Below are 27330 nucleotides of genomic sequence, written 5' to 3'. Positions count from 1 at the left end.
GCAGTTTGGTGATGAGCAGGTAGCGTACAGTGGGGTTTTTAAGGGTTTTTGCACTGAAAACTGCTGCCTGCTGCTGCTGGACATGATTGCTATGAGAACGGGGAACCAAGACAGTAAAAGTTGTGGTTGGACAGCTTAACAACGGGCTAAAACTCTAAAATATTACACATACAGAAGTGAGCTTTTAGTCTGAATTATTTCCTTCAAATAGAGGAGCAACTGTTGAATTTCATTACAATTATTATACATTATTTTCATAACTATCAAAACTACATTAGTATACATTTCATACAGTTTGTTGTGATTGCAGTATCAGGGACATAAAGCTGCTTCTGCCTTAAGAGACTGTGGTGAATGAATGAAATAACAGACAATATAACTTCAGGTTTAAAAGTAGATTGTAATTGTTACATTTGCCCAGGGTTCAGCAAGATTTTTGGTTCGATGTAGTAGACGCTTGTTTCTACAAACACAATACAATATTTTATTTAATAGAAACTGAAACTTTTTAGTGAAACTGGATCAAATCTATGCAAACCAGGTGGTTGATTTCCTATTTGGATGTTTAAAGGCAAGGTGTGTTAAGTGCACATTTAGCAAGGACGGACTATAAAGGACCCAACTAAGTAAACTCCAACCAGCTGAAGTGACTGACTTACTGCTGATTCTCTCGTCAGTGCTGTAACTGAGAAAACAACTCTTTACAATCTCTGTACATTTTATAACTACACTGAAAGTTAATTTATATGAGAATTCATTCTGGAGTAGTACAAATGGTACTCTGATTTTTCATGCCTTTCCCTCGAGAAGCAAAGCATGTACACACACATGAATCAGGACGAGAAAAGTAGACAGAAGGAGAGAGCTGGTAGGCTGGTTGGTTCCTCAAGTCATCTGATTGGTTGGCCGAGGAGCTCACAGCTTGGCGTAGTCCTTCAGGATGACCTCCAGCTTCTGACTCAGCATGATGTTCCCTCTAACCTTCAGCTTGCCAGAGAAGAACGCCTGGCGGAACAACATGGACACACTTGAGGAATTATTTTTTTTTTTTTTAAGAAAACAAAAAGTCTCCTCTGATTTCTAGCTGGTTGACTGTTAGTTGTTTTTCAAGTATACAGGGAGTAAAATGGGGCCAAAACGCTTGTGGCTAACACTTCATACAAATGAAAAAGCAACAGGCCAAGTCTTGGGCAAAAGGGAATATGTGAATATTGGTGCTCTGGCAGCAGAACAATGAAATAATATTCATATTCATGAGGTTCAGAGCTGAGAGACACAGCAGAAAGTCTCTTTATTGGGACTACTGACGATGAGCAGCGCTTTCCCCTGCTAAAATCAATCGGGGGGGTGGCAGTCCTGGATGGCAGTTAGCGGTGTCATCTTTAACTTCAACAACTAATCTTTCTCCAGCTGCTCCTTTCATTGTCTGAGAAGCTGGAAACGACCCCGCCTGGAAGGATCCTTCAGCCTGCTGGCGCTCTTTGTAAGGGAGCGCGCACACACACACCCTGGCCTCAGATCAATATCAAGCGCCCCAGGAAGCATAGAAATTATGTCCATTGATGGCCACTCCCTGTGACAGATGAGATGCTACAGACATAACAAGCAGCGTCGATTGATTACCCTCGCTGAGTGCTTTCTGAACTTGGTTTGATAGATCATTGCCTTCCATTTTTCTTCTGACATGATGAGATCAAGGGAGAAGTTCTTACAGATTGAAGGGCTCTTCAAAGGCACTTTCACTCTAATTAGAATGTGTAAGAAGTGATTTTAACGTCTGGAAGGGGGAAAAAAAGCTGAGATTGAAGCTACGATGCTACGTTTCTCGCCAGTTTAGCATCTGTTTTTGCAAGACTTCAGCTACAGAGCTTCCTTGTGCTGGTATACTGTTACACTGTATATTTCACATCGATAAACATGCAGGGGGGAAAAAACAAGGCCCTTTACAGTACAGCGGGTAAACAGATTCGCTGCGACTGAATACGCCCGACTACTTATGTGTTACCTTCTGAGGGTTGACTTTCCCCTGCACCACTTCCATGAAGTCTTCATCTGACACTGTGAAGGTCACATCCGCCTTCCCGCTGTAAGGGCCTGTATGCAAAGAGCCGCTGCCGTTCTTCAGATCAATGGCTAGAGGAAGACAGCGGGAGGGGGGGGAAGAGGAGGCAGAGATGGAAGATGGAATAAATCATAAACACTTTGAAAACTGTTTCCCTGGGTTGGTTGGCTTTGTCTGTCCTAGGAACACGCTTGTTCTGAGTTATTATTCAGTCATTAGCACAGGTTTTTGTCCTAGTTTTAATATTGTTTGTTTGACAGCTTGTTAGCAACGTGTCAATCTGGGTCAAATGAACTTGTCAGCTTAGCGTAGCGCTAAAAGAGACTGACATGTTTAATGGTGGAAAACGTCACCAAAAAATTCAGGGCGAGACAATCCGACGGAGGTTCAGTGTTACAAATCCATCACGGCGTCAGTCCTGACCTTCTCGGTGAGTTGTTGCTATGGGTATTTAACTGTGCGAAACAGAAATCAGCTGGGCTACAATGTCAAGGTGAGCAGCAGCCGTGAAGGATACAGACAAATCTGACTGAAAGATAAATCCATCTAAGTATATCTGGAACATCCTCTTTAAAGGAACTTGACATCCTTCTTTCCTGTCAGAAGTTCAAGTTTTAAATTATCCCATGTATATAAAATATACTGCCTAAACTGCCTCTTGGCTCTCCGCAGCACTTTAACCCATCCCTGTTTCTCTGGCTTTGATCACATGAACCGTTTTTTTTTATATTCTGTATTATGTGTACATTCCCAGCACTTTTTATGTCTTTTATTATTTTACTGCGTTGTATTGCCGATATGTTTCCCACATCGCAGTGACGCTGAATTAGTGGCGTGTTTAAAGCGTTTGTTCAGCATTCAGCGGGCTTACTCCACTGCGCAGCGTTCTTGCCGTCTTTGGTGATCTCCCAGCCGAACACAGCATTGACCTTCTTGACCAACTCCGAGCCCGAGTCTTTAATACGACGGCCGATCTCTGCGAACACCAGCTCGCTCTGAAGGCCTCCTCCCTGCACAAAGGTAGAAGTAACAGAAACACTCGACATGAGATGTTTGGGGTGCAAATTCATTTTGTCCAAATTGTCAAATTGTCTTCAGGGCTTCGTGAAGCTGAACTTGATAAAAGGAAAAGGAGGATTGCTTTTGTACTTGAGTGAGATTTTCTGGAGAGCCCTCTGATGCACTGTGTAAATCCACGTAGGCGCCAGCTAGCACAACGGCATCTGTCTCCTTCACCTGGGCGAAAGAAAAGAGCGCTGGTCACAACGACACATGCAGAACATTCACAAAAGGACAGAGAACAACACTGAAATGACGAGTCGGACATATCTGTCTGACATCCACACTAACGCTAAATACTGACTTTGCACTGGATGTGAATTCTGTTGCCTTCCTTCCACATCTCGGTCTGGAGCGACTGACCCGGCATCACCGGCTTCACAAAGCGAACCTGTGAAAGAGAGACAGGAGATTAATGAGTCCAAGGAGTTCATGGATCTGTAGCTCAAATACTATATAACATTCAACCAGACTTTATAAACATTGTTATTCAAGAGTATATTCCTCCTCTCCAATGTGCAACCACAATCTGCAGGGTTCTTCAAAAACTTAAAAATGTAGACGTCAATGGGGCATCACGCCACAACATTTTTGTATTCTGATGCTGACCACTCTTACTTTTTTCTGAACTTTGGTCGTAAGACAACTTGGATTCCCCAAATTCTCTAAAATTGCACAGAATCGTTTTAATGATGAATTCCAGCTGTCCGTGTGTGGATGTTCTCAGATTTAATTTGCAAAATCAAAGCCCTGAAAATGTCATCCAGGAGTAAAAAGAAGGATTGTGTACAGCAATCGGCAGATGAAAACTAGAAGAGTGCAGATCTTCGCCAGGTGTGTCTGGGGGGTTTGTGGGTGGGAAACAGGCTGTGTTTCCAGTATGTATGCATGAGTGTAGTGGAATGAGGGGGAGACAATATGCAGGTTACATAATCAAGGTGTATCCACAGTAGACAGGCTATATGGAGACAAAACTCCCAATTCCAAACCACGAACCAAGTCATTGGCCATACATCATCATCATCATCATCATCATCATCATAAATGTGCCTAAAAAAATATCAGGATGATGAGTCCAGACAAATATACACATGGACACACGACAAAACGCATGACCGATACAGTGTCTGTATTATATTACATTAGGGAATCCAAATCAAATCATGATTGGTTAGATTTTAAAAAATGTCACGTCAAATCAAATTGGTCCATTACTAAAATGGGAGGTGGACGTGACATAACTCCAGATTAGATTTCCCCATTTTGAGAAACATGACTTGAACAAAAGGTCCGGAGTACAAAAACGAATTTCCTTCGTATCTAAATAAAAATTGTCAATACAAGAAATTTGACAAATGCGCCAGATCCTCTCAAATTACTTGAAGTCTGCCACTGAAGACCAAACCTGTTCATACAAGTGGTTCTTGCCCAATGAGTGCAATGTATGTTTAAATCAAAGGTTACCTTGATAGCCTTGAATCTGGAGGGGTCGTTGTCAGCGAACTGCTTGAGGACGTGTCTCGCAGCAAAGCCAAATGAGCACAAGCCATGGAGGATGGGAGCCTGGAAGCCTGAGCAAAAAGCATTTTTAAGTACAGCATGTTTAAGTATAGATGAGACTAAAACACATCATTTGACCTAAAATCCCAGGGCAAATATTGAGTCAAAATTAATTAAGAAATGCTCTAATGGAAAACGACCCCCATCAAGCCCCGATAGATACGCAGACTCTCACCTCCCATGGCAGCAAAGCTGGGGTCTATATGAAGAGGGTTCCAGTCTCCACTCAGACGGTACAGGGCCGCCTGTAACCGCGGGGGGAAACGGAAATTGTTTAGATCTATATCTAATTCATAAACCCCTGAACTTTTCATACACAGATGTGGGATGAAATTAAATTATCATGAAGAGATACCTAAAATAAGAATGTCTTTGAAGTGATACGGTTGCAGTCATTAAAATTGCTCAAGGGATTTAGTTTTTTATTCCCCTTTCTTTTTTATTTTCTGCTGTATCATACAGTCGGTGTTCTTTTTTAAAACTGTATAGAACACATCGTTCAACACTTCTGCCGAATCTTCACATTTTGTCTACAACGTTGTGGTTATTTCAGAGGCACAAAACAATATGTCCTATTTTCTCCCACATATTATCAATGCAACGGATTTATTCTGCAAACTAAACCCACACAGACACACTCACTTGGTCTCTTGTGGTAGAATCAATTACCACAGCATCTGGTGCCCGTTTAGGTGGAGGCAGAGGAGCCTGAAGGAAGTAAAACACAAATAAAACAAATCAAATATGTGACAGCATTAAGTCCTGACGTCTTATTTTGTCCGTTTTGGTAACATAGGTTGGATATGGAACACGTACTTTGGCTTTCTCTGAGGTTCTCCTCCCTCCGAACCCACCAGCTCCGACCACAAACACTGAAAACTGGTTGTAGCAGACCAGCTCGGAGCCACTGTAGGTGTTCACTGTAAAGCAAAAGAAGTATTCAAAGCCTCTACTTATGTAAAAGTAGTAATATCACAGTGAAATAATGGTACAAACTTCTTTTTTTTCCTGATAATACCTCTGTACACATAAAATATAAAAGTAATCATGGCGCACCACACTGGTATATTGTTATATATTATATTTTTGGGTTATTACTAATTCATAATTCATTTGTACGCAGCACAGTAATGTGGAAGAGGGTTAAAGCGGAGCCTAATTTAACTTTGGAGCTGTTTAATCTGTAAAAATACATCATATTTAATAAAGTAATGATCCTGTGCTAAGTAATGTTTTACCCAAAGTAATCAACTTTTTAAATGTACCCTCCTGGTGAGTTTTTGAGTTTTATACCAAGTATTTACACCAAGTAGTTAGCTAACATTAGCTATCAGATGTTACTAAGCTAGCTAAAAATTCATGTTTATTAGCAAGTTAGCAAGCATTTTTCTAATTAAAGATATGACTAGGACACTTTTATCTTTTAAACATCTTTATTAATTATTCTGGTTGTCTTTTCAACATTAGTCTAGCACATTAAAGCATCTCTCACTACAGGGAAGGAGGAAGTTGAGCGAAGCTTGCTCAACTGTTATTGGAGCACAGAGCAAAAAGGGGCGGGGTTTATTTAGGGTCAATTGGTTAAGGTAAATCTAGCATCAGACAAATAAACTAAAAAATTTACCGTTTTAAGTCTGTTGCCTGGTGATCACCTTGTACCCTACTCAACCCAACACAGTTACGTGTAACAATAAACACGATGAAGAAAACGCCTGCTTCAGTTACATTTTCTCATTACAGCACATTTATAGTAAATATTAGAGCAGGAGGAACGGCCACATGGAAACTGACTGAGGAGACAATTAGCAGCTGTCAGAAGGAATCTAATCCAGACAGTCCTGTCAACATACTGGCTGGTTAATTTCATTAGGTCAATTAAAAAAATAATCAGGCATAAACACAAACCAAGCCGCTTCTGCAGGACATTACTGTGACGTGACGTCTTACCCAGAAATAACCTAACGTTCACTCTAGGAGGATAACAAGCTGACTGGTTTAGCGTGTGTAACGAAATTACATTGAGTTTCCCTCTGCGAATCCTCGGGGAACTTCAGGTCCCACGTTACTTGTTTTAAGTCGGATTAATTATAGATCAGAGTGGTTCTAATATCATCCATCTCAATAGAATTGTCAAACAAAAATATGAGCCGTTCTCAGTCCATTATTTCAATCCCTGCAGACACAGACTGTAAATTAACTTTCATTAATTCAGCCTGAGAGGCAACTTTGAGGAAAAGACACATTGAAGTGAGATGAAAACAAATTAATAAATACACAATGATAAAAGTTATGAAACTCACCATCCAACAGGATGACAGCTCCAGATCCTTTGTCCAACACGTCTGCTATGGTGGCCTCAGAGGTAAGTTTACCTAAAACGGTATTATACCCATTTACTTTAAAAATGCATTGTAATTTAGTCATGTATGTACTTAATGTTACTAAACCTAGCTCTGTACTTCATCTCATGACTGTGCCTAGCTCCACTTTATGCCTCACATGTGTTATCACTATGTTTGAAGTCAATTTTTAAGCAAATATGCTCAAAAATATTTGATTCTTCTTCAATGTGCAGATTTGCCATTTTTCCTCATCTTACACGATAGTTAACTGAATATTTTTGTGTCATTCAAACAAAAAAAGTAATTCGAAGATGTCATCATATGATGTGGAAAATTAAACACATTAAACATCAAACAACTAATCATTTAATTAAAAAAATCAAATGCAAATAAATCAATAATGAAATTATCGCCCTGTTGTATAACACTGGGTTTTTGATTCATCAGGAATTTCTATTTTAGAAAACTAAAAGCTTAGCTCTGTGACTTGAAAGTACTGATACGTATGAGAGGCACAAACTGGGGCTAGAGTGGTCCATATAGTCATTTCCTCAGTATAGGTATCCTCTAAAATATAATGCAGTTTAAAATCTGTCATGGCTTAATCAGTAAACTGGCCTGAATCAGAGATCCTGTTCTTGGAGGCATACAGAAACATGAATCCAAGTTAAACTACTCAGTGAAGCTCTTAAAATAGCTTTTATTGCACTCATAATGTTAAATCTACAGTAACAGTATAACAGTAATTTGATAAAGTCCATATATACAATGAATTATATGTACTTTAATAGCAGAGAAGGAAATACCTGAGGTTGGTAAAGGTTTGTAAAGCTCCAGATACTGCTCTCCATGCAATACCTGACACAAAACATTACAACAGCTGTAATACATAATCATTCAAACGCCTGAAAGCCTCATTAGCATGAGTAATGTGTGCATTACTATTCTTCTTGTGTGCAAGATTGTGTAAAATATACCATATGGATACAAATATACATGTGTACACACAACCATGTCACACACACACACACACACAACCTTTCAACCTTTCTAACCTGTGTAAAATCTATGTTGAGTCCAGGGATTGAGCTCAGCCCGCCATCCATCATGGCTGCCTGGGAGGGAATGACCCCAAAGGTAGGGAGGCAGCCGAAGTCTGGATGGCCTTCATACAGGAACCTACATGAAAATGTTAGTGAACTGTGAAAAAAAATCACACTTTGATAGGAAGGATGGCTGCACAAGCCTGTGTTTGTAAGCCTGGATACATTTTAGTGGGTTTCTTTTCCTCCACGCAGGTAAAAATACTGTGAATATAATTTATATCTTTATACAGGCCGACTTTTCAGACCCTTTAGGGCAGTTACAGTCATTAGCACAAACATACACAGATACACACCTAAGATGGTCTGGGTCCTTTGTGGACATGCCGACCCCCAGTGCATACAGGATGCACTGAGTGTGGTTGAAGCTGAATGTGGTTGGTGGTAGTTTTTGTCCCACTGCCTCAGTCTGCGGAGAGGAGAGGAGAGCGTTTAGACATATCATAAACAGCATATTGAGGCCAGAAAATGGAAAAGTTGTCCTGTAATTTAGTCAAAGAATATGAATATGCAATTTTCAGGGTTTGCAGAAAAGTAATAAAAGGTTCACACCATGGTAGATTGGCTCCACAGCTCAACCCCTGAATACAAATGCTTATAATAAAACACTACACATACAATCACAGTGAATTAATCAATCTTATTAATATCATATAGGTGGAACACAAACACTAATGGAATAAATAAGGCGGTCGACCCCTGTAGTCCTGACTGAAATATCTCAGCAACCATTGGATGGATTGCCATTCAATTTTGTACAGACATTCATGGTCCCCAGGTGATAAATCCTAACAACTCCTGATGACCCCTTGACCTGTCCTTTAGCGCCGCCAAGAGGCTGAAATTTGTGTTTTTATGTGAAATGTCTCAGCAACTGTTGGATGGATTTCATGGTTAACATGGGAAACATTATACCATAAAAGTTATATATACACATAGATTTGCATTTATATACTATAAATATAGTAGCAAACAACTATTTGTTATGTAAAGATAAATTGAAGTCAAGGTGTCCTGAGCTGAGAATAACGTCACACTCCCTTTGCCTGTGTTGCTATCGCAGCCTCTCTGTGGTTTGTTTATAAAGCCGTCTGCTCCGTGTGCAGCTGAGTGGAGCAACTGAAAATGCTTTTCTCATCTACATCTGTCAATTAAGAATTTATTTCAACCAAACCAGTTTGTGGTTGATGGAACAGTGGAAAGTTTTATTTTCTTTTATTTTCTTTCTGTCCACCTTGAACACGTTTATGATGTTACAATGATATGCAATATATATAAATATATATATATAATATATATAAAATTACCGTTGTTGTCTATGGAATGTGGCATAACATTTCCATAACGTTCATGACAAAGTTCAAGTTCAAGACCTTTATTTATCCCAGAGGGGCAATTGATTCTGCTGCAGTAGCAATTAATAACAACAACAACAACAACAACAACACAGGGTGTCCACTTTTAGTGGACGTACTTTGATGCATTTCCCCAAGGATTAACATGGTTTTGCAGCCCTTTTCACAAACATTTTCACATCTACGTCTGTGAATTAAGGGTTTATTTCGACCAAACCAGCATTTAGCATTTAGATCAAAGCACCCCCCTGCCAAAATACCACAGATCCATTAATAAAAAGTAGGAGTAAGTGTAGCTAAGCGGTATACTCTTGTACTTGTTTACCGACACGAGGAAACAAAATAAAAGCAAAAAACTGAAATACAGGTAGGAAACTAGATATATATAAATATATATAAAAAAGCAGCAAAACGCCTGTTTGATTTAATCTGTGATCATCAGTTTTAGTCATTAGTTTGAGGACCTGTGGGACAGAGTTAGGAGGAATCAGCAGTTCAGAAATGTTCTCCTGGGCCGGAATAGGCAGAGCTTTGTGAGTGATCAGCACAATTTTAAAACTTAGATTCTGACTAGAAGCCAGTGCAGGGAGGCCAGAAATGGAGAGGCGTTCGATTTGTGCTTGCACTTCTGTTAACGAGCGCCCAAAAAATGAGCTGAAGCTCCTGAAAAGAACATCGCAGTAATGAAGTGTTAATGACACAAAGTCACGAAAGCCTTTTAAAGCTCAGGAAGGTGGAGCCCTTAGTTGTATTGTAAATGTTTTAAAACCCCCATTGATCCCAGCCTCAGATCCTCTGGCAGAGCTTTCTGATAATTCAGACCAACGAAACTCACTGTAACATAAATATCAACACTAATTTCTACAATTTATAGAATATTTACATTCATCCGTCCTTAATATCTTATTTATTTTTTCATACTATAATTTTAATAATATGATGTGTTAAGGCATTATTTTTTTTATTTTAACATATTTTTGCCTACCCATAGCCTGAAAGTTTGTTCTGGAAATCAACAACTCATCATAATTGAAACTAAACTGTAACTACAAAAGGTATCTCAGAACATTGCCTCTGTTTTCCATACATTAGTACCAGTTTACATAGTTAATTCAAGGCAACTTCCAAGGAATAAAATAATAACATCTAAATGCTATGGAGCTGCTGAACCTAAATAAGAAACTTATTATGCCGGGACACAAGGAGTCCTTTTTTTATATCATTGATTTTTTTATTTTGTTGGCCTAAAATAAGTAAAATTTCACTATAAAAAGTGTAATAAAAATACTAGAAGCAGCATAAAAAATGCAAAACTTTTAATCGCTGAACTTCCAAAACCCCCAATGGCTGAAAAAATCTCCAAATTCTCAGAAAAGACACTGAGGACCTCAGTGTCTCAGTTTTAGTGCTACATTGCATTGATAGTAGCGGTGGTAGTATTACAGGGTGTATTAGAAACTAGACACGACAACAAAATTAAGTTCCACATAGGAGTACAAACCAACAGTATATTAATGGGCTGGGTCAGATGATTCAGAGTGGGGGACATTAAATCCACCAATGCAAACCACCTTTCAGCTAGTTCCTTGACGTCAAGTAAGATAATTAAGTCAGATGAATGATTTATAAAGAGATATTTCTGGCCCTCAAATCTGACTCATTTCCATAGCACATATTCAAATATCCTGTAAAGCACACAATAAACATACATCTGTGAGAACATTACAGTCATTGCAGGCCTGCGGTTACTCATTTGTCGTATTACCAACCACTGTGTTGAGCGATTGTCCAAAACGATACTGCTTGGCAGAATGGTGTGATTCACACTCTGCATAACACCACCTCTCTGGTCAAAAGTCACTATAAAGCCAGGCCTATTCCTTCATTAAAACAGCATTTAAATGCAGACGTGGGAATTATTCTGTTTTATGAACCATTCTGGGATTTGAGGAGCTAGTATAAAAAAGAAGTAGTGCTACATGTGGGTGTGAGTCAGTTACTTATATATGAGATGAGATGGTGAAAAAAATAAAAAATTAGGCTGGTGGCCTAGTGGTGGACGTTCACCATGTAAACCCAAAACTCACAGTTCGAGTTTGCCCAACTTTTCTCATGCAAATCCTCACAATTCAGAAGCTGGAAACGAGGAATGTTGGGTAATTTTTGCTTGAAAAATTACTTAAATGATTAATCAGTTATCAAAATAGTTGCTGATTCACGGTCTGTTGACTAATGAACTAATATAAAAACTGTAGCCATATTTTTACCTTGCATGTACAGGAAATTTAAATTTGGACATTGCATAAACACTCTACCAAAAGACACACAAGCCCTGTGAACTGTGGTAGAGCTAATGTGAAGTTCCAGATATTTTGCTTCATATACCAAATTACATAAACAAAAATGTAAGATTATAAGACATACTGTGTGCGAGAGGTGCGTGAGAGGAAATAAATATAAATACAGCAGTAGCACAACAACATGACAAGGACACAAATGCAACTAACACACTAACAGATGTGTGTAGCCTCATTGCACAAATATACACAATCCACACGCATCCACACTTAGCACAAAGCTATGTCAGCTGAGGACACAATGGTGATGTTTGTCTTGAGGCTACATTGTGACTCTGCTCACCCACACACACACACACACACACACAGAGACACACACACACACACACAGACACACACACACACACAGACACACACACACACAGAGACAGAGACAGAGTGGAGAGGACACCAATATAGAGACAGTGTACATCATTTAACATTTTAGGTACTGTATCATGATATTATTGCAGCAGGCTAGTGACTTTTAAAAAGGTCCGGTGTGTAACATTTAGGAGGACCTATCAGCAGGAATGGAATTAATGTCTCACATGATGTAAAAAGAAATGTAAGTAATATACCTTCTTAAAAAGTTAATATCTGGTTACTACCATCATAGACTTAAGATTACGAGATTATGGTTTACTATGGCGTATTATGGAAGTTTGGATTTGATTTAAAACAGAACCAAAAGCAGACAATACAATGAATATGCAACATATTGAATGTTATCTGTTATATACATTTGTCTATATTTATAGTAGTTGAATAACACCTTGTTAGTGTAATGTGTCATTCTGTTTGTTTTATTTCATACTTTGTTGGATTGAATTTGTTCGTTTATTGTATTAGTAAGTAATATTTTGGACACGTGTGTTATGCACAAGTTGTTGTATGACTCAACCAAACCAACAGACCAGGTTCTATACACGATTACATTATGAAAATATTTTAAAAAACACATATTTTAGGATTTTTTTTTTTTTGTGGAATATTTTTCTAACCCTAACCCACACTGCACTAAACAAAGCATCCATCCTCATTAAACTTTCATTCATTAAATATGCTTAATCAGCCGTTCCTTTTAGAATATTATTAGTAATATTATACAGATTAATCTGTTGATGTAGTCTCGCTATTGCATACTGCACAACTAGCTTAACAGAAAACAGTGACCGTTTCTGGGGATAATTATTTTATGTGATACACTTTAACACTTATACTTGTGGCAATGTTTTATTCAAGCAACTCAGCCATGTGTGAGCTGTAACCGGTTGACTTTCTGTGATTCAGTGATAGAGAACACAGTGAAGTGAAGGAGCACCCAACCAGGGAGCAGTCGCTGCACTACTGTGCTCCGACGTCTTCTGTACATCGCATTTGAAAAGCTAAAGTCAGTTGGCACTTCTCCGGTGCATCACCGTTTCATATTTACAGGAGACATCAAAGTATTTATGTGGGTTGTAGGAGCTTTGCTGAGAAGGTTATTACTAATTACAGTGTGCTGGTATTAAAGAGTCATGAGTTGCCATGTTTGAAACAGCCTGAGATTTTACAGCTCCACACTTTCGGAAGTCATTATCAACAAACCGTTAAAAGTTGCTACTACAGTCGCAGTAGGAGGAATGATCGAGTGAAAGTCAGGTGGAGGAAAACATGAATGGACATCAAGTAACAGTGGTGAAAATAAGGTTAAGAACCAACCCTAAAATAGTGAAGGAAAAAAGGAAAGGGACAAAAGGAGGATGACAGTGGAAGAATTAGTGAGATACTGTGAAAAAGAAAATGGTAAAAGAGGGTCAGGCATATGCAAATTATACTCAGGTCACATTCACTTTTTGAAGTAAAGTAAAGTAATTGTTTACTTTAACTAGGAATCCCCTTTTTTTGCATATCCCAGCCTGATCCACATGTGCATGTTCAACATCGGGAGCTGTATAGCTCACCTTGTAGAGCTGGCGCCCCATGTACCAAGTCGTTGCTGCACGACGTGGTAACATGTATTCACTGTGAATACATTTTACCACATAGATTCGAATGATGGATAACCAGCAGGGACGAAATGGCCTACAATTATTTGTTCCCATTTTTTTACTTTTACCTTATACTTCTAATGGTAAAGTGATTACATAAATGCAACCTGGATAAACGACAGAAAATGGATTAAGCAAATAAAAATGATTTCCTTCATTTGAGTTTAAACCTGCCCATGAGTCCATGAGTTCCCTAGTAGCTATTGTAGCTAACAGTGTTGGCTATAGGTCTGATGACACTCACTGAAACACCACAAAAAAAACATGGAACAGCCTCTTGCACACACAATCCCCTGTTGCAACAGTCCCACTTTTTAGTTTAGAGGTGTGTCTCCCAGCAGCCCACAATTGAATATGAATACACTAACAATACTGTGTACAGCAGGAAAGGGGAACTATTCAAGGCAGCAATAGCCATCTCTACTCACAGGATTGATCCCTGAAGCTGAGGCTGCAGAGGCTGCAGCTGCTGTCGGATTTGCATCGACTTCTCCCTCCGACTCCACTCGAGACAGCACACTCACAATCGACTGTAGAGACTCTACACAACGGGGAGAGATGACAGATGATTGGAAGCACACCAGAACCATACATCGAAACACAGAAAGATGAGGTGACAAATTCATCATCAGTGCTTGTGGGTGCTTTTAAAATCATGATAGTGGTGCCTCAGATAGCAAGTGTAGGGTCCCTAATGTCTGAGAATTTCTTCATGTATGGTGTACATCAACCTGATAACAATCATTAAACCTGCACTTTTGCATGAGCTTAAGGATTTTTTGCTCTGACAGCTCAGAGTTTTTAATCCCAAATTAAATGGATCGAGGTAAATTTAAATAGAATTCCAGAGATGTTAACCCATGATAAGAACACATACTGATCCAGCTGATAACTGCATTACTAGTCGTTGTTACCCCTCCTCTGCAGTTGTATATTTTGATGTAATGTGTGTGTTCTTCTGGTAGATGTACAAAGGCAACAAAAACTAAACTAAAGATTTAATTAGTTACATCAAAAAATAACACACTAAACAAATGCAGATTAATCGCACTCTATGATGGATGCAGATAACCAAACGTTTCTTGGCCGAGCAAATGGATAATTATAATTTAAAACAACGCCCAGATGGAACTGGGAGCACCGTCCTGTTGTTTTCGAGCTCATAGGTCAGACCTAGCAAAGCTCCTGAGGCTACTGTGAGCAACCACTCTCATCAAGCCACACTCGAACTACCTGTGACAGATTATATATACAATATTTTTAAATGCTTCTCATAACAATAATTTATATCTGCGATTAATTTAGATTCAATAATCACAAAGCAGGCAATTCTTTTTTTTAAATTGCTTTACAGCCATAGAATAAATGTGACGAGTTCTCTATTCTAACATTAGTTGTTTACATACTTAGTTTTCCTAGAAATAAAATGTAAATATATCCACCCAGGTAACAAAAGCTATGAATACCTATGCAGATTCAGCCAAAACAAACAAAAGGAAGACAGCTGAGACAACTGAGGGACAGAAACAGAGGGAGACAGGGAGGACCACAGCCACTAATTACCGTCACTCAGTGGCAGGCGGTTACAGAACAGAGGCAGCAACAAGTCTCCGTAATAACCTACAAATGAGGAGGCACTACAAAGCCATGCTAATGAGGCCAGCTAGCGCCCTGTGGGACTACCACCCTCATTCAGTTAATGTTAACCTTTCTTCGAATGTACATCTGAGAGTGTGGAGAGGGATGGAGGGGGCGGAGAGAAATGATAATCAACATTTGCCACCCGCTTGTTTGCATGAGACCTTTCGGGAACAACATTGTGTTCACCTTCACTTCTTTTCTCCTCCTAGTTCGCTTGATCACCAACACCATCTTGTCCCTGCTCGATGTTACCGAACTCTCTGTAAATACAGCTGAGCTGGTAGTAGAAAGGGCTCATGTTGTTTCAGAAGATTCTCACTCTCACAAAAGCTCAGTCATACAGTGTGACTACATGACGCCTACACTGACCATGTGCTTTTTTTCTCATTCTTAATCACAATTCTTCACAGATATAATGTGTTAAGAGTTCTCAAAAGGTGGTGTTTGGATTATGCCTTCTGGTCCACCCCACACAGGCTAATTACACGTTTAAATATATGCATTTCCCAAATGAATATATTTACCAACTGTCCTGTTTTCTTCTCATATCCGAATATTCTACCAATGTCACATAGTCATACTAAAATAGCTGTCAATAATCCAATAATAAAGAACAAAACTTTCCTTTAAGGTTAATTTCATTTGAGCTACCATGCGTTCATGTGCATTTTTAAGACTTTTTTAAGACACACCTGCAGATACCCTGTTTAACACACTTTTCTGGGTGTCAGCATACACATACACACACACACCATCTTCTCATGACAGTTTGTGGAGGCAACAGTACTACTTTTATGAAGCTTAAGAGCTGTCCCACGTCTAAAATCTTTTTTAAACATGAAATATAATAGTTTCTTTAGAGAACCAGAGAGTTACCTACACAAAGCCAAATAACAAACAACAATAACCATGCTTATTTCATTGTTAGTATGTCATGGCTTTGATTAGTTCAAAGATACAGCAATCTGAATCATTCTTATTCAACACAGAATGAGTCAAACAAGTATGAAAGCACACCAAAAGCACTATTAGGAGGGTGAGGGGGATCCAACTCAGATTCAGACTCAAATAAAGAAAATGTGTGTAAAAAAATGGTCTTAGTGACATCTCAACTCCAAACAATAAATGGCCATTCCAGACAAGAGGAATTACATTAATTCCACAATTAATAAATGTGGTTGACGTTTTCATAAAGATATAAATGACTAGAAAATCTTAACAAAGCATCTTCTGTGTGGTACTTGTGCAAGTGTGTTTGTGTATGCATGCAGAGTATGTACGCTTTGTACACAAATGCACCCATACACCCATATTTTGTAGGTTATTGTGAGAACGTGTATTCAACCCAATGCATTACTGACCTTGTACGGTAGAAGGCTTGGTGGCATCTGTAAAATCACAGACTTTATCCCACTGGTCCCTGACAGCCTCGGGAGTCATGGGTTGGTTCTTTTGTCTCACAGTGTGGCCCTGAGAACGCTCCCAGCGCACTGCACACATGGACACACACAAATAAAGAGGTCATTGCATAGTGAAAATCACACACATACAGTACTAGTGAACCAGAGGCTAATGAATATCATAGAAGCATACAGACACTCCCTCAGGAAAAAAGACACAGTACTCACATTTACCAATCCAGCCTGCACCGACCTGAAAGGACATGAAACGTGAGCAGATGAGCAAACAAACAGATATTAAAAAAGATTTTCTCTTTATGGAAACTGAATGTGTCAGTGGTACCTTACTGCTCTCAATGACAACATAAAAAAAGCAGACACAAGGTTACAAGCACTACAGTGAGAGAATTAGTTTTCTGCATACCTCAAACAGTCCTCCATTTTCTTGGCATTGTTCATGACAGAGCCAGAGGACCATGGGAGCAACATACTCAGGCTTCAGAGACGCCACAAGGTCTAAATAAAACAAAAGATATACAAATACAGTACAGAAGAGCTTCTTTTATATTGCACATCTGTTATACTATTGACCTAAACAGCAAATGGGTTCTTCTGCTTCATTGTCCCTGTCTGGTAGTTAGTGTATAATTAAAAGGATGCTGTGATTGTGTAATGTGCTCAGTTTCAAAGTACCACAAGTACATGGTCTGTTTTAAGCCTCGAGGTTTTTTCCTTTTGCTACAGAGCTAATAGACATGCCAAGTTGCATGACATGGATTTATAGGAAAAAATACCCTTAATTCTATTTTTGAATATACCTTACTAGCATTGAAGTATACAATATGTGCATGATGAATCAACATGGTCTGAAATCATGCTCTTAATTTATCAAAAGCCACGCAATATATTTGTTAAGTCACCGCCCTGTAATTACACAGTATGAACTGTTTACCACATACTAATCTGTGTGCTTTATTAAGATAATCTTCTGCAAGACAAATAGCAGAAAACAGCACAGAGTTTGAATGCATAAGAACATAGGTACCAGTCACAATCTATAGTTTAAAGTGATCTCTAAAAAGGTCTGTGTATTTTTTAGATGAAAATTAGTAAAAACTAAAAACGAGCCTTAAGTACTAATAATATCTTCCTAAACATGCTGGAATGAAGTCAAGTAAATATGGCACAGGCTTTTAATTCCCTGTATGAACCCGTAAAGTTAGACACCATACGAGGGCTGAAAATATCTGTACCCTTCAATCAACAAAACATGGTGGCAGAAGCTGTTTCACTGCTCTCTGCAATGTTTAGCAAGATGAGTTTGTTGTGTTTTTTTTAGAAAGGCCTGAGTCAGTGAAAGCTAACATATGGAACCAAGTCATTTACTAAGGTGAGGCCATCCTGTGACAGTTGGCACGCCGCAGTGTGACAGATGCTACTGTAGACCAACACGGCAGGATAACAAAACCATTCCTTTAATCTGTCACTTTATACCCCTGTCAACAGGGCTGCAGTCACAGAGCATGCACAATATGCTCATGATGTAGAGACATCTACAGATACTGGGTTGGAAAAACATTCCCCATATATATGAGCAGACAGTGCTAGAAAGTAGTGCGGTTCTGAGCTATATTTCATTTTGTTCACTGTAGGCATCCAATACTGCATTACTTTCTGTCTTAAGAAACATAAAAAAATGTAAATGTTTCATTAGCATACTTACTCACATATTTTGGAGCACAGCTAACACCTACAGTAAAATAGGGAGGCCAGAGCCATCTGTTTAAATCAAGGGCTGACACATTAAAACTTTTAAAAGCACTTACAGGGTTTCATCAAGGCTGCAAAAAAAAAAAACAAAAAAAAAAAACACAGCTCTTGAATATTAGATGACAAATTTGCATGTCAAACGGGACTGCTGTTGCCTCAAATTTTGTAAATCACCCTTACATGGGCCTTACATTATGCAGCTGCTCTATTTGCCTATTTTTGCGAGTCCACAAAGAAACCTATATGTGAGAGAATGTGTGCACCCACATACCACAGTCTGCATAATACAGACCAACTGCATGCAATTATGTATGTTGTTTAATCGCTCTGCTTACCTGGGGGCATGACGGTCTCTGTGAGACGTGACCCAGCAACAGGGGCAATAGTGTTGCAGTGGATGTTGTACTTCTGTCCCTCAATGGCCAGGGTGTTTGCCAGCCCCAGCAAGCCCAGCTTGGCAGCGCTGTAGTTGGCCTGGCCGAAGTTACCATATATGCCTGCGGCTGAAGCCGTCATGATGATTCTGGACACAGACAACCAGAGGCAACAAGTCAATGACATCTCTATGGAGTAATACGAGACACAGACAGGCCCAATGCACACACACACATAATCTCACAAAGTAGTACATGTTTTTTTGCATGCGTAAACACACAGGAGTACACATATGTAAGCATCTAGCCATGTGATGCTAGCCCATTCACACACGCACCCCCAACTGCTTCATCACAGATACTGAACTGCACATTTTCTTGATCAACTGTAAAGCACAGGCTTTATGCAGGAAACAATGCATGTATGCACAGCAGACACAGTCTTGCGCATACAATTTTGCTAGTAATCTCACGCAGAACAAGAGTTCACTTCAGTCAAGCAAAAGTAATGAGGTTAACCACCAACACTACATTAACTGTGGGAGACATCTGAAACACGCTTTCTCACTGGTCATCAGAAAGCAATGATCCATATCACAGCACGCTCATATTGTATACTACAATGGAACCAGAGGATTGGCAATGATAGAATTTTTTTCAAATCAATAACTTTATGTGCTAAAGTCTACGATTCAATTACTGAGGAAACCTTTCAGACTATCAACACATCTTTCTAGAGCACATCATAAGATAAAATGTTGTAAAAGAGCAATAGCAAACAGACAAACTGTCTTTTGTGCATTAGAGACCTGAGAATAATTATGTCTGCTTGTTGCAACAACATTGGCTTGTATATCTTGTGAAGAGTCATGCCATGAGGGTTTCTACTTTTCCATTCCTCCTGTTATGGTTTTACCTTTAAATACACCATCAACTTTTGTTGAGGGTGACTGCACACAAAAATTGAATTTAAACTTGCCCATATGTAACGAGAAGAACTGTACTCACGTGGTAAAAACCAACCTCTCTAGACGGCAGTAGAGCCAAGCATGTGTCCTGACCTCACCAACACAATTTGCTCTCTACCCTGCTCTAACTGGGATAGACGCCCTGAACTACAGGAGTGGTTAATGTCACGAGGATAACCCAGAGTTATCTGCCAGGTGAGAGTGATATTTAGATGACTGGAATATAAGCAAAAAAGAATTACGCCTGCTTTCCTTTACTTCCCTCCTCTGGCAAGCCCAAGAGAAAACACCCCTACTCTCAAGAGGATGCAGACCTAAATCAGAGAAATCAGCAATGACTCTTACTGCAGGCAGTATGAGGGTAAATCTATTTGCAAAACCCAGAAGAAATTGGATGAGAATATTTAAAAAATACATGCATGCTTTCTCAATCTTTCATGATGTTCTGACAGCCTTTCACCACCGACCCACCTCACCCATTCACATTTAATTCTCAGGTCAAAGAAAATACATTGAAATGAAACACCTTCTTCACACTCCTTTCGGGATAAATAATATTAGATATACAGAACACATAATTTTACCCTTTTACAGTAACCAAAACTTTGGCTGCAGTCCTTTTTAAAATGTTGCTGCCTTACTCAAAAAACCTACGTTGAATTCTCTTTACCAGTGAAGAACACCCAATAGTAAAGCAATTGAACATAGGACTGAAGAAAACTATCTTGTCTGGCCTAGACATATTTAATGGTATAATAACTTTCACTAGAGGAATTTCCCTCCAACCTGCTCCTCTACACGCAACATAACAGGCATAAAATGCCTCGGACATTTTAAACTACATCAAAACCTTGATATAAAACCAACTGAATGATTTGCAACTGTTATGTATTCTTACTGAGTAATAAGCTGCTCAGTTCAATGCAGTAAAACAGCAAAATGCCACTTGCATGTTACGAACTACTGTCTTCTACCATTCATGTAGAATAACGTGTGTGCACTTGTGAAGGGCATCTGTTACCTGGAGTATCATGGGAGTTTGTGTGACCTTCTTCTGCTAATTAAAATTCAAAACATGCAAACCTCAATTAGACTCAGAAGTCAGTCTCTAAACGCTTCGCTCAATATAGAATGAGGACTTTTTCTCAGCATAAGCTGCTAAAACTGGCTGAAAACAATTGGTTTTAAAAAACCTGCACTGCAGAACCAATCCAAAGTTTTTATGGCAGTGACATGCAGAAGTCTTGTGCTTGTAAACACTGTCATACCATATAACGTTGCTTGGTTCATCCAGTTTCAATGCTTTAAGAAAATCTCTCTCTGTTACAAAGTGATTCGGCATATCTTCAGTTTGTTTCACTGCAGAGGAGAACGGAGGGAAAGCATCGTTTCAGGTGAGACACGTCCTTGAAGTAAGGGGGGGGCGTATGTTTGTTAGCGGCTGTTCTGGCAGCCATTCAAACAACTACTTTGAATTTAGAAATCCTCAGACGATTGGTACACACTGAGAGCTCCCATCGTCCAGTTTCATAAGACTAAACCTCAATAGGCTCTTTTTCCCAGCACATATTTTTACTTGCCAAAGCAGGAGCAGCGCAGCTATTCAGTTAAGTTGCATAAAGCGACCATCTGAAATGGTATTAGTTGCTCCAAGAGAGGCCTGTTAACAAATCCCTGTTAATGAAATAACACATTGTGCATTGGATGTCTGTCTAAGTCAGCGACGTCTTCATCTTCCATAAGCGACTGAGTCATCAACACATAACTGCATACATCCTCACAGCTTCAAGTCACTACAAATTATCCACTGGATGTTTCGCTTCTGATTCAAGAGGCGAATCAAGAGTCTCAGATGACAACTTCAGAGAAGTGGATATTTAAATTCTTTACACTGTACTGCTGAAGAATAAGAATATGCCTGAACAGACATCTTTTTGCTTCTTGTTCAGTCATTAATTTAAACAGTACTATTAAATTTGCTGTCTTGGGCTTTTATTAGTATGCTGTTTTTTTTTTTTTTTACACCATGAAACCAATGGAGCTAAACATATTAAGAAGTATCAAGTGACTAAAGTCAGAATATGTGTATAATAATGTGATCCAAGACATACTTTATATAGTCATTACTTCAAGTGTGTATCTTCAAAAGCCCCTTTAAAGTGGGGCACATAAAAAAAAATGTGGGTATCTTTTCTACTTTCGCTGACATCTTGAATCAGATCTTACCACACAGCATTTTATGATATAAAATTATACAGATATATTCTTGATTACGGTCCAGCAACGTCTGCTGAGGATACTGTAACTTTGTTGGATCTATAAAAGAAAAATCCTACCAAAGTAATAGGAGGATGGCACAGTTTTTATCCAACTATAATAGCTGTTAGTAGCTGGGCTCCTCACCTGCCAAACTTCTGGTTTTTCATGTGGTTCCAAGCAGCTCGTGTCACCAAGAAGGAGCCTCTCAAGTGAATTCTATGAATCAGGTCTGAAACAGAAGAATGACACAGTACAGTATTACAACATTGTGGATCAGATCCATACAGTAGAGTCTTCAACTCCCACACAGACAATCTGTTTTTATAGACAGAAAGTAAATGAAACCCAAGTTGTTGTGAACTGCATTCTTCTATTTATAATGTGGTGGCAAGGTGCGATTACGAGGCGAGACAAACAAAAATAAATAATGTAATGATATGAGATTAACCCAAACACAGTAGGAGTTAATGTGAGAGGAATGTAAAGATCAAAAATAATTTAATTACCCCAGTCCAAATCACTCGTCCTGGCAAACGATCGGTCACGAAGTATCCTTGGAAAAGAAAAGCAGGAATGGCTTTTAGTCTTTCCAGTCTTTGTGACACAACTTAAGCCTCGCTTTAACATGATTTAAGTGGCCCACACTACTGCAATCAGAGCCACTCTAAAAAACAGATGATGTGATTAGACCTAGCAGAAAGTATGTAAAAAAAACAACAACTGTGAAATGACTTACCCAGCATTGTTTACAACAACATCTAGACAAAAAGATATTTCACCAGATTTAGTTCAATAATTAGTTCAAACAGCAGTAAGAACATTAATAACAATCACTTAATTTGAAATAATTTAATGTTGTAATACTCGGTATAAGTATAAACTACAAAGAATTTACTCACCTATTCTTCCAAATGCATCCAGTGCGGATTGAATCAATTTTTCTCCATCTTCTACAGAATCTGTGTGTGCATGACAGAAATAGAAATATAGAAATGTTTTTATAGTTTTGCATTTGATATAGTGAAGAATCTTAAATTATTTTGCATTACTGGGTTTCCAGAAGGCTGTAGCTATGTGTTATATTCTTGTTACAATACTATAACTGAGGAAGAGAGGCATATGAGATTGTTTTATTATGTACTAGAGAAAACTGATAGCCCTCACACACTCAGTATGTTGGGAAATTATATATGATGCATCACCTTTTCAAAGTAACATTTCTATTGACCGCTGCACATCATCATAGCTTTGATACCTTCGTATTGCATCTACAAACAAATCAGCTGTGTTCAAAAGTATCTATGAAACACACTGATCAAAGCATGGTCATGTTTTGTTCTTTAAAGCAGGGTTTTATTCTTATACAAGCGAGATGCACAAAGACGTGAGAACGGACACATTTGTCTTCAATAGTCACTAACAGCTTCATCAGTGAGCTACTCAGACCGACAGAAATCAATACAGTTTTGGAGTCTAACATTACACAAGCTATATAGTTCAAGGTAAACAAGATGGAGATAATGATGTGTGAGAGAAGAGAAAAGACTTAACACAAGGCTAGTCCAAACTTCTCACCATAGTTCGCCACGGCCTTGCCTCCTTTCGCTCTTATCTCCTCCACCACCTTATCAGCAGCTGCAGAACTCTTTCCACCCCCTTTAGTGTCTACCCCAAGGTCATTCACTTTATTGCAAGAAGAAGAAAAAGATTAGCAATAATAGGGTGAGTTCTGCAATTCTCCAGGACTGATTAGGTTAGGAAAAGAGTGCAGCTAAGCTGATTCCTTGTCAGAGTTCAAGGGCAAGTTCAGTCCAGGCACCAGGGAAAGTTATTATTTTCTTTGGGGGGGGGGGGGCAAATGTTTATGCCAACATCGGAAACTGTGTAGTCTAAAAAGTATGCAATGCACTGCACATTTCTTTATGGTATGCCTCATTTTGAGTAATAATTATCTCTCTCCCAATACCAATTTCAATACCTCAACTCGTCTCTGCTGATACCGAGTACCAATTTGATAGCAGTACTCTTTTTTTCGCCACCAAGTTTAAAATCTTTCCAACTCACTGCGTAAAAGTCATCTGAATATTTTTTATTTAAGTAAGTGAACATGAGATTGTGACACTAAAAACTGAGTCTGCCGCCCAATGTGACTGAATACATGTAACTGGTGGAAGAAATTGTTACAGATTGTTACATTTTAGCAAGCATTTCTAAAAGGCACATAAGGTGTTTGCACTACACACATTGCTTTCACTGCACCCGTCCAAACAATGAGCTGTAAGATCTCTCATTTACCTATGACCGAGGCACCTCTTTCAGCAAAAGCCAGTGCATATTCTCTACCAAGGCCTGCAGAAAGAAAGACAGATGAGTAAAATGCACGCAAAGCATTCTTTCACAGAATAAAAACACCCTGATCCATAACCCCTGTTGCAGTGTGGTTGAATGTGCCCTTTGACACACTTGCACTGGCATGAGTATAAGCCATTGCGTTACATGTACTTTGCACCCCGTGTTCTTCAAATGGCAAGGTTGACCAGAATCTATTGCAAGTCACACCAATGCAGTGCTTGGTGTACTATCACCCAGTGTGGTTCGTTGTTTCCAGAAGGCTCATCGGGATACTCTTGTCTAAGCTTGTTTACTTTACGAGTTGCAACTTGCAGCTGTTAGCGATCAGGAAGATACCGAGATGAACAGCTGGACAACTCAAACCACATAAAGAAAGACTTCTGCCTTAGCTGGCGTAATAATCTGCCTCACATGTTTTACTAAATCTACGAAATTAGCAGGTTAGCAATCGGAGCTAACGTTACAAACCCTGTAAATCCCCCAGTATTTACAGTGAGCAGCGAGGACAAGCTAACGTTGTGTTTGACTTTAACGATACCTCCTCCGGCTCCAGTCACAAGCACGACTCTTCCCTCGAATGACAGAGACATTCCTATCAGATATTGTTCCCTGATTCCCAAATAGCACCAGGACAGCGGCTACAGCAGCAACACTATCTGACAGACACAGCAGGGTCAACTTCTACTAGTTTACACTTCCGCATTTACGAGGGGGGGGGGCGGCTCAGCAGTGACCAATCAGAAAGCAGCATGTCATTAACCCCCCCCCCCCCCCCTCATCGCTGTTGATGTGTAGTTCACTTTGATCTTGTTTTAACGTTTAAACTGTTTATTGTGCATTATCTATTTTATAAGCCTCTATCATTAACACATTCTGTAGATTTATATTGTATAACTGTCTGTGGTGATGAGGACGGCAGGTGTAATAAAACAAATGAATGTATATTGAATTAAAATAGTATAATACATTGTTTTGGAGTTGTTTGATATGACTTGAATATGCAAAATTTCCAAAGGTGTAAAACTGCAGACTGGTTTTGCTTATCATCCACATGTTTTGTGTTCAGAAAACATTTGATATGTTCATCATTAACCTGCAGCAGCCAGATTTAACTACTTTTTAGATTCTTAGTGGATGCCACAAAGACTGCAAGTAAGAAACAGTGTTTTCGGTACCACAGCCATGTTTTAACCATTTATATTCTGGCCAAGAAAGATGAGGAGCCTATGCCAGTATGATACCTACATTTTTGTGATAATCAGGATTGTCTAGGAATATAAAGAGATAAGATCCCACTTTTATAAACTCTGTAATATGACAATATGGCAAACATGTGAAACTTATCGTAAAAGAGAACACACACAGGTTTATCTAATAACATGTCACTTTTCTGGTGAAGTAAAGTGTTTACTGAAGGTCCACTTCTTATTAACCATGGCCAAACTAAGGCTCTAAGGGGCCCTGGGGCAAAACATATGCAGGTCCTTACACTTTACCTGTTGAGCAACCCAGACACAAAACCCCTGTACTCTACTACACAGCAGAGTTAACAAAGGGGCCCCTGTGCATAATATGGCCTCAAGTCTGTATATTTGGAGTGGGCCCCTCCTCGGGCCCTGGCATCAGCTATCAGAAAATGTCACCTGGTTGAGAATTAGAGAATTAAATGTGTTTTATTTTGGCTGTACAATCATGTCGTTCAAGTTTAAAACTTTCCGGAAAACGATTGCCAGAAACCCCCGTCTGCTCAACATAAACAGACACATTTAACTATACTTTATCAGTTTTACCCAGCTGTTTCAAACTGCTTTTCTTCAAGACTGTCGTGATTTTATTCTGTATTTTTGTTGTTTGTCCCTTTTTGCAGTTAAATGATAAATCATTAGCCTTTGTTTGCAGCGTCTGTTGAATTAATAAATGAATTAACAGAGTTTATTAGAGTCTTTGACAAGTGTTCTGGGTACCACTTCATTCATACATTCTTAGGCTACAATTGAGCTCAAATTGTGCACATTTAAAATGAGTTAGCAGGTTGTTTGTTAGGCAGGTTGTCTTGGTTCTTATTTACTTGTTTGTTCAAGCTTAAGCAAACTTACCAAGCCTCTCCTTTAGGCAATTCCCAACAATATAGATATAGACATTATTACAATAGTGGGGGGGGGTAAATAAGTTATTTTATCACAACAAACACAACAATGAGCGCCAGAAAACAAATAAGTGAGAGACCAATGGCGGCATGCCTGTGTGATGAAATAACAAACTAACAGCAGCCGTGCAGAGAGAGAGAGAGAGAGAGATTGAGATAAGTAGAGAGATTTGGAGAGAGTAGAGAGAGATTATAAGAAAGAGAGAGAGAGAGAGAGAGAGAGAGAGTTAGAGATTGAGTAGCGGATGCTATTCCCTCCTGCGGCCGCCCGGACGTTGGTTGCTCAGACTCTCCAAGGAGGCTGCGATGGAGACAGGATGAAACTGACGGGGTGTTTTTTGGAGGAGAGTGCCTCTGGGGTGTCGTTACCTGGCGGCTTTCCAGGGTGTTTCACTACCGGAACCGCATATTTGAGGAAAAAGGAGGAGTGTATTACAATGTTGTCGATGCCAGAGGATTATGGACCTTTACAACAACGACCGGCGGTGTAACGCTTCGGACAAACTGCCCCGCATACTCTTCTCTTCATCTTCTTGTTCTTCTTTTCGTCTTTCGTGTTGGACACTGTCT

General features: G+C 39.2%; 1 protein-coding gene across 1 annotated transcript; it reads right to left on the bottom strand.

Moving 5' to 3' along the window:
* hsd17b4 (hydroxysteroid (17-beta) dehydrogenase 4) lies at positions 1 to 25316 on the bottom strand. Its single transcript, XM_035657739.1, has 25 exons — positions 25153 to 25316; positions 24558 to 24611; positions 23838 to 23945; positions 23162 to 23221; positions 22999 to 23020; positions 22769 to 22815; positions 22407 to 22491; positions 18997 to 19184; positions 17316 to 17407; positions 17120 to 17144; positions 16853 to 16981; positions 14279 to 14391; positions 8423 to 8535; positions 8079 to 8202; positions 7830 to 7881; positions 6982 to 7053; positions 5498 to 5601; positions 5324 to 5389; positions 4857 to 4926; positions 4586 to 4692; positions 3426 to 3512; positions 3212 to 3298; positions 2934 to 3072; positions 2006 to 2133; positions 1 to 1005 (listed from the first exon to the last, which is right to left on the bottom strand). Exons 1-25 carry the CDS (start codon positions 25202 to 25204, stop codon positions 916 to 918), a joined length of 2214 nt encoding a protein of 737 aa, XP_035513632.1. The 5' UTR covers positions 25205 to 25316; the 3' UTR covers positions 1 to 915.
* Positions 25317 to 27330: the final 2014 nt, after the last annotated feature.

This window comes from Morone saxatilis, unplaced genomic scaffold (genome assembly GCF_004916995.1).
Source record: "Morone saxatilis isolate NCDOM2014 unplaced genomic scaffold, NCSU_SB_2.0 Contig16, whole genome shotgun sequence".
NCBI classification, from domain to species: Eukaryota; Metazoa; Chordata; class Actinopteri; family Moronidae; genus Morone; species Morone saxatilis.
The sequence above is the reverse complement of the archived record's forward strand: the minus strand, read 5'-3'. Positions and strand labels throughout refer to the sequence as shown.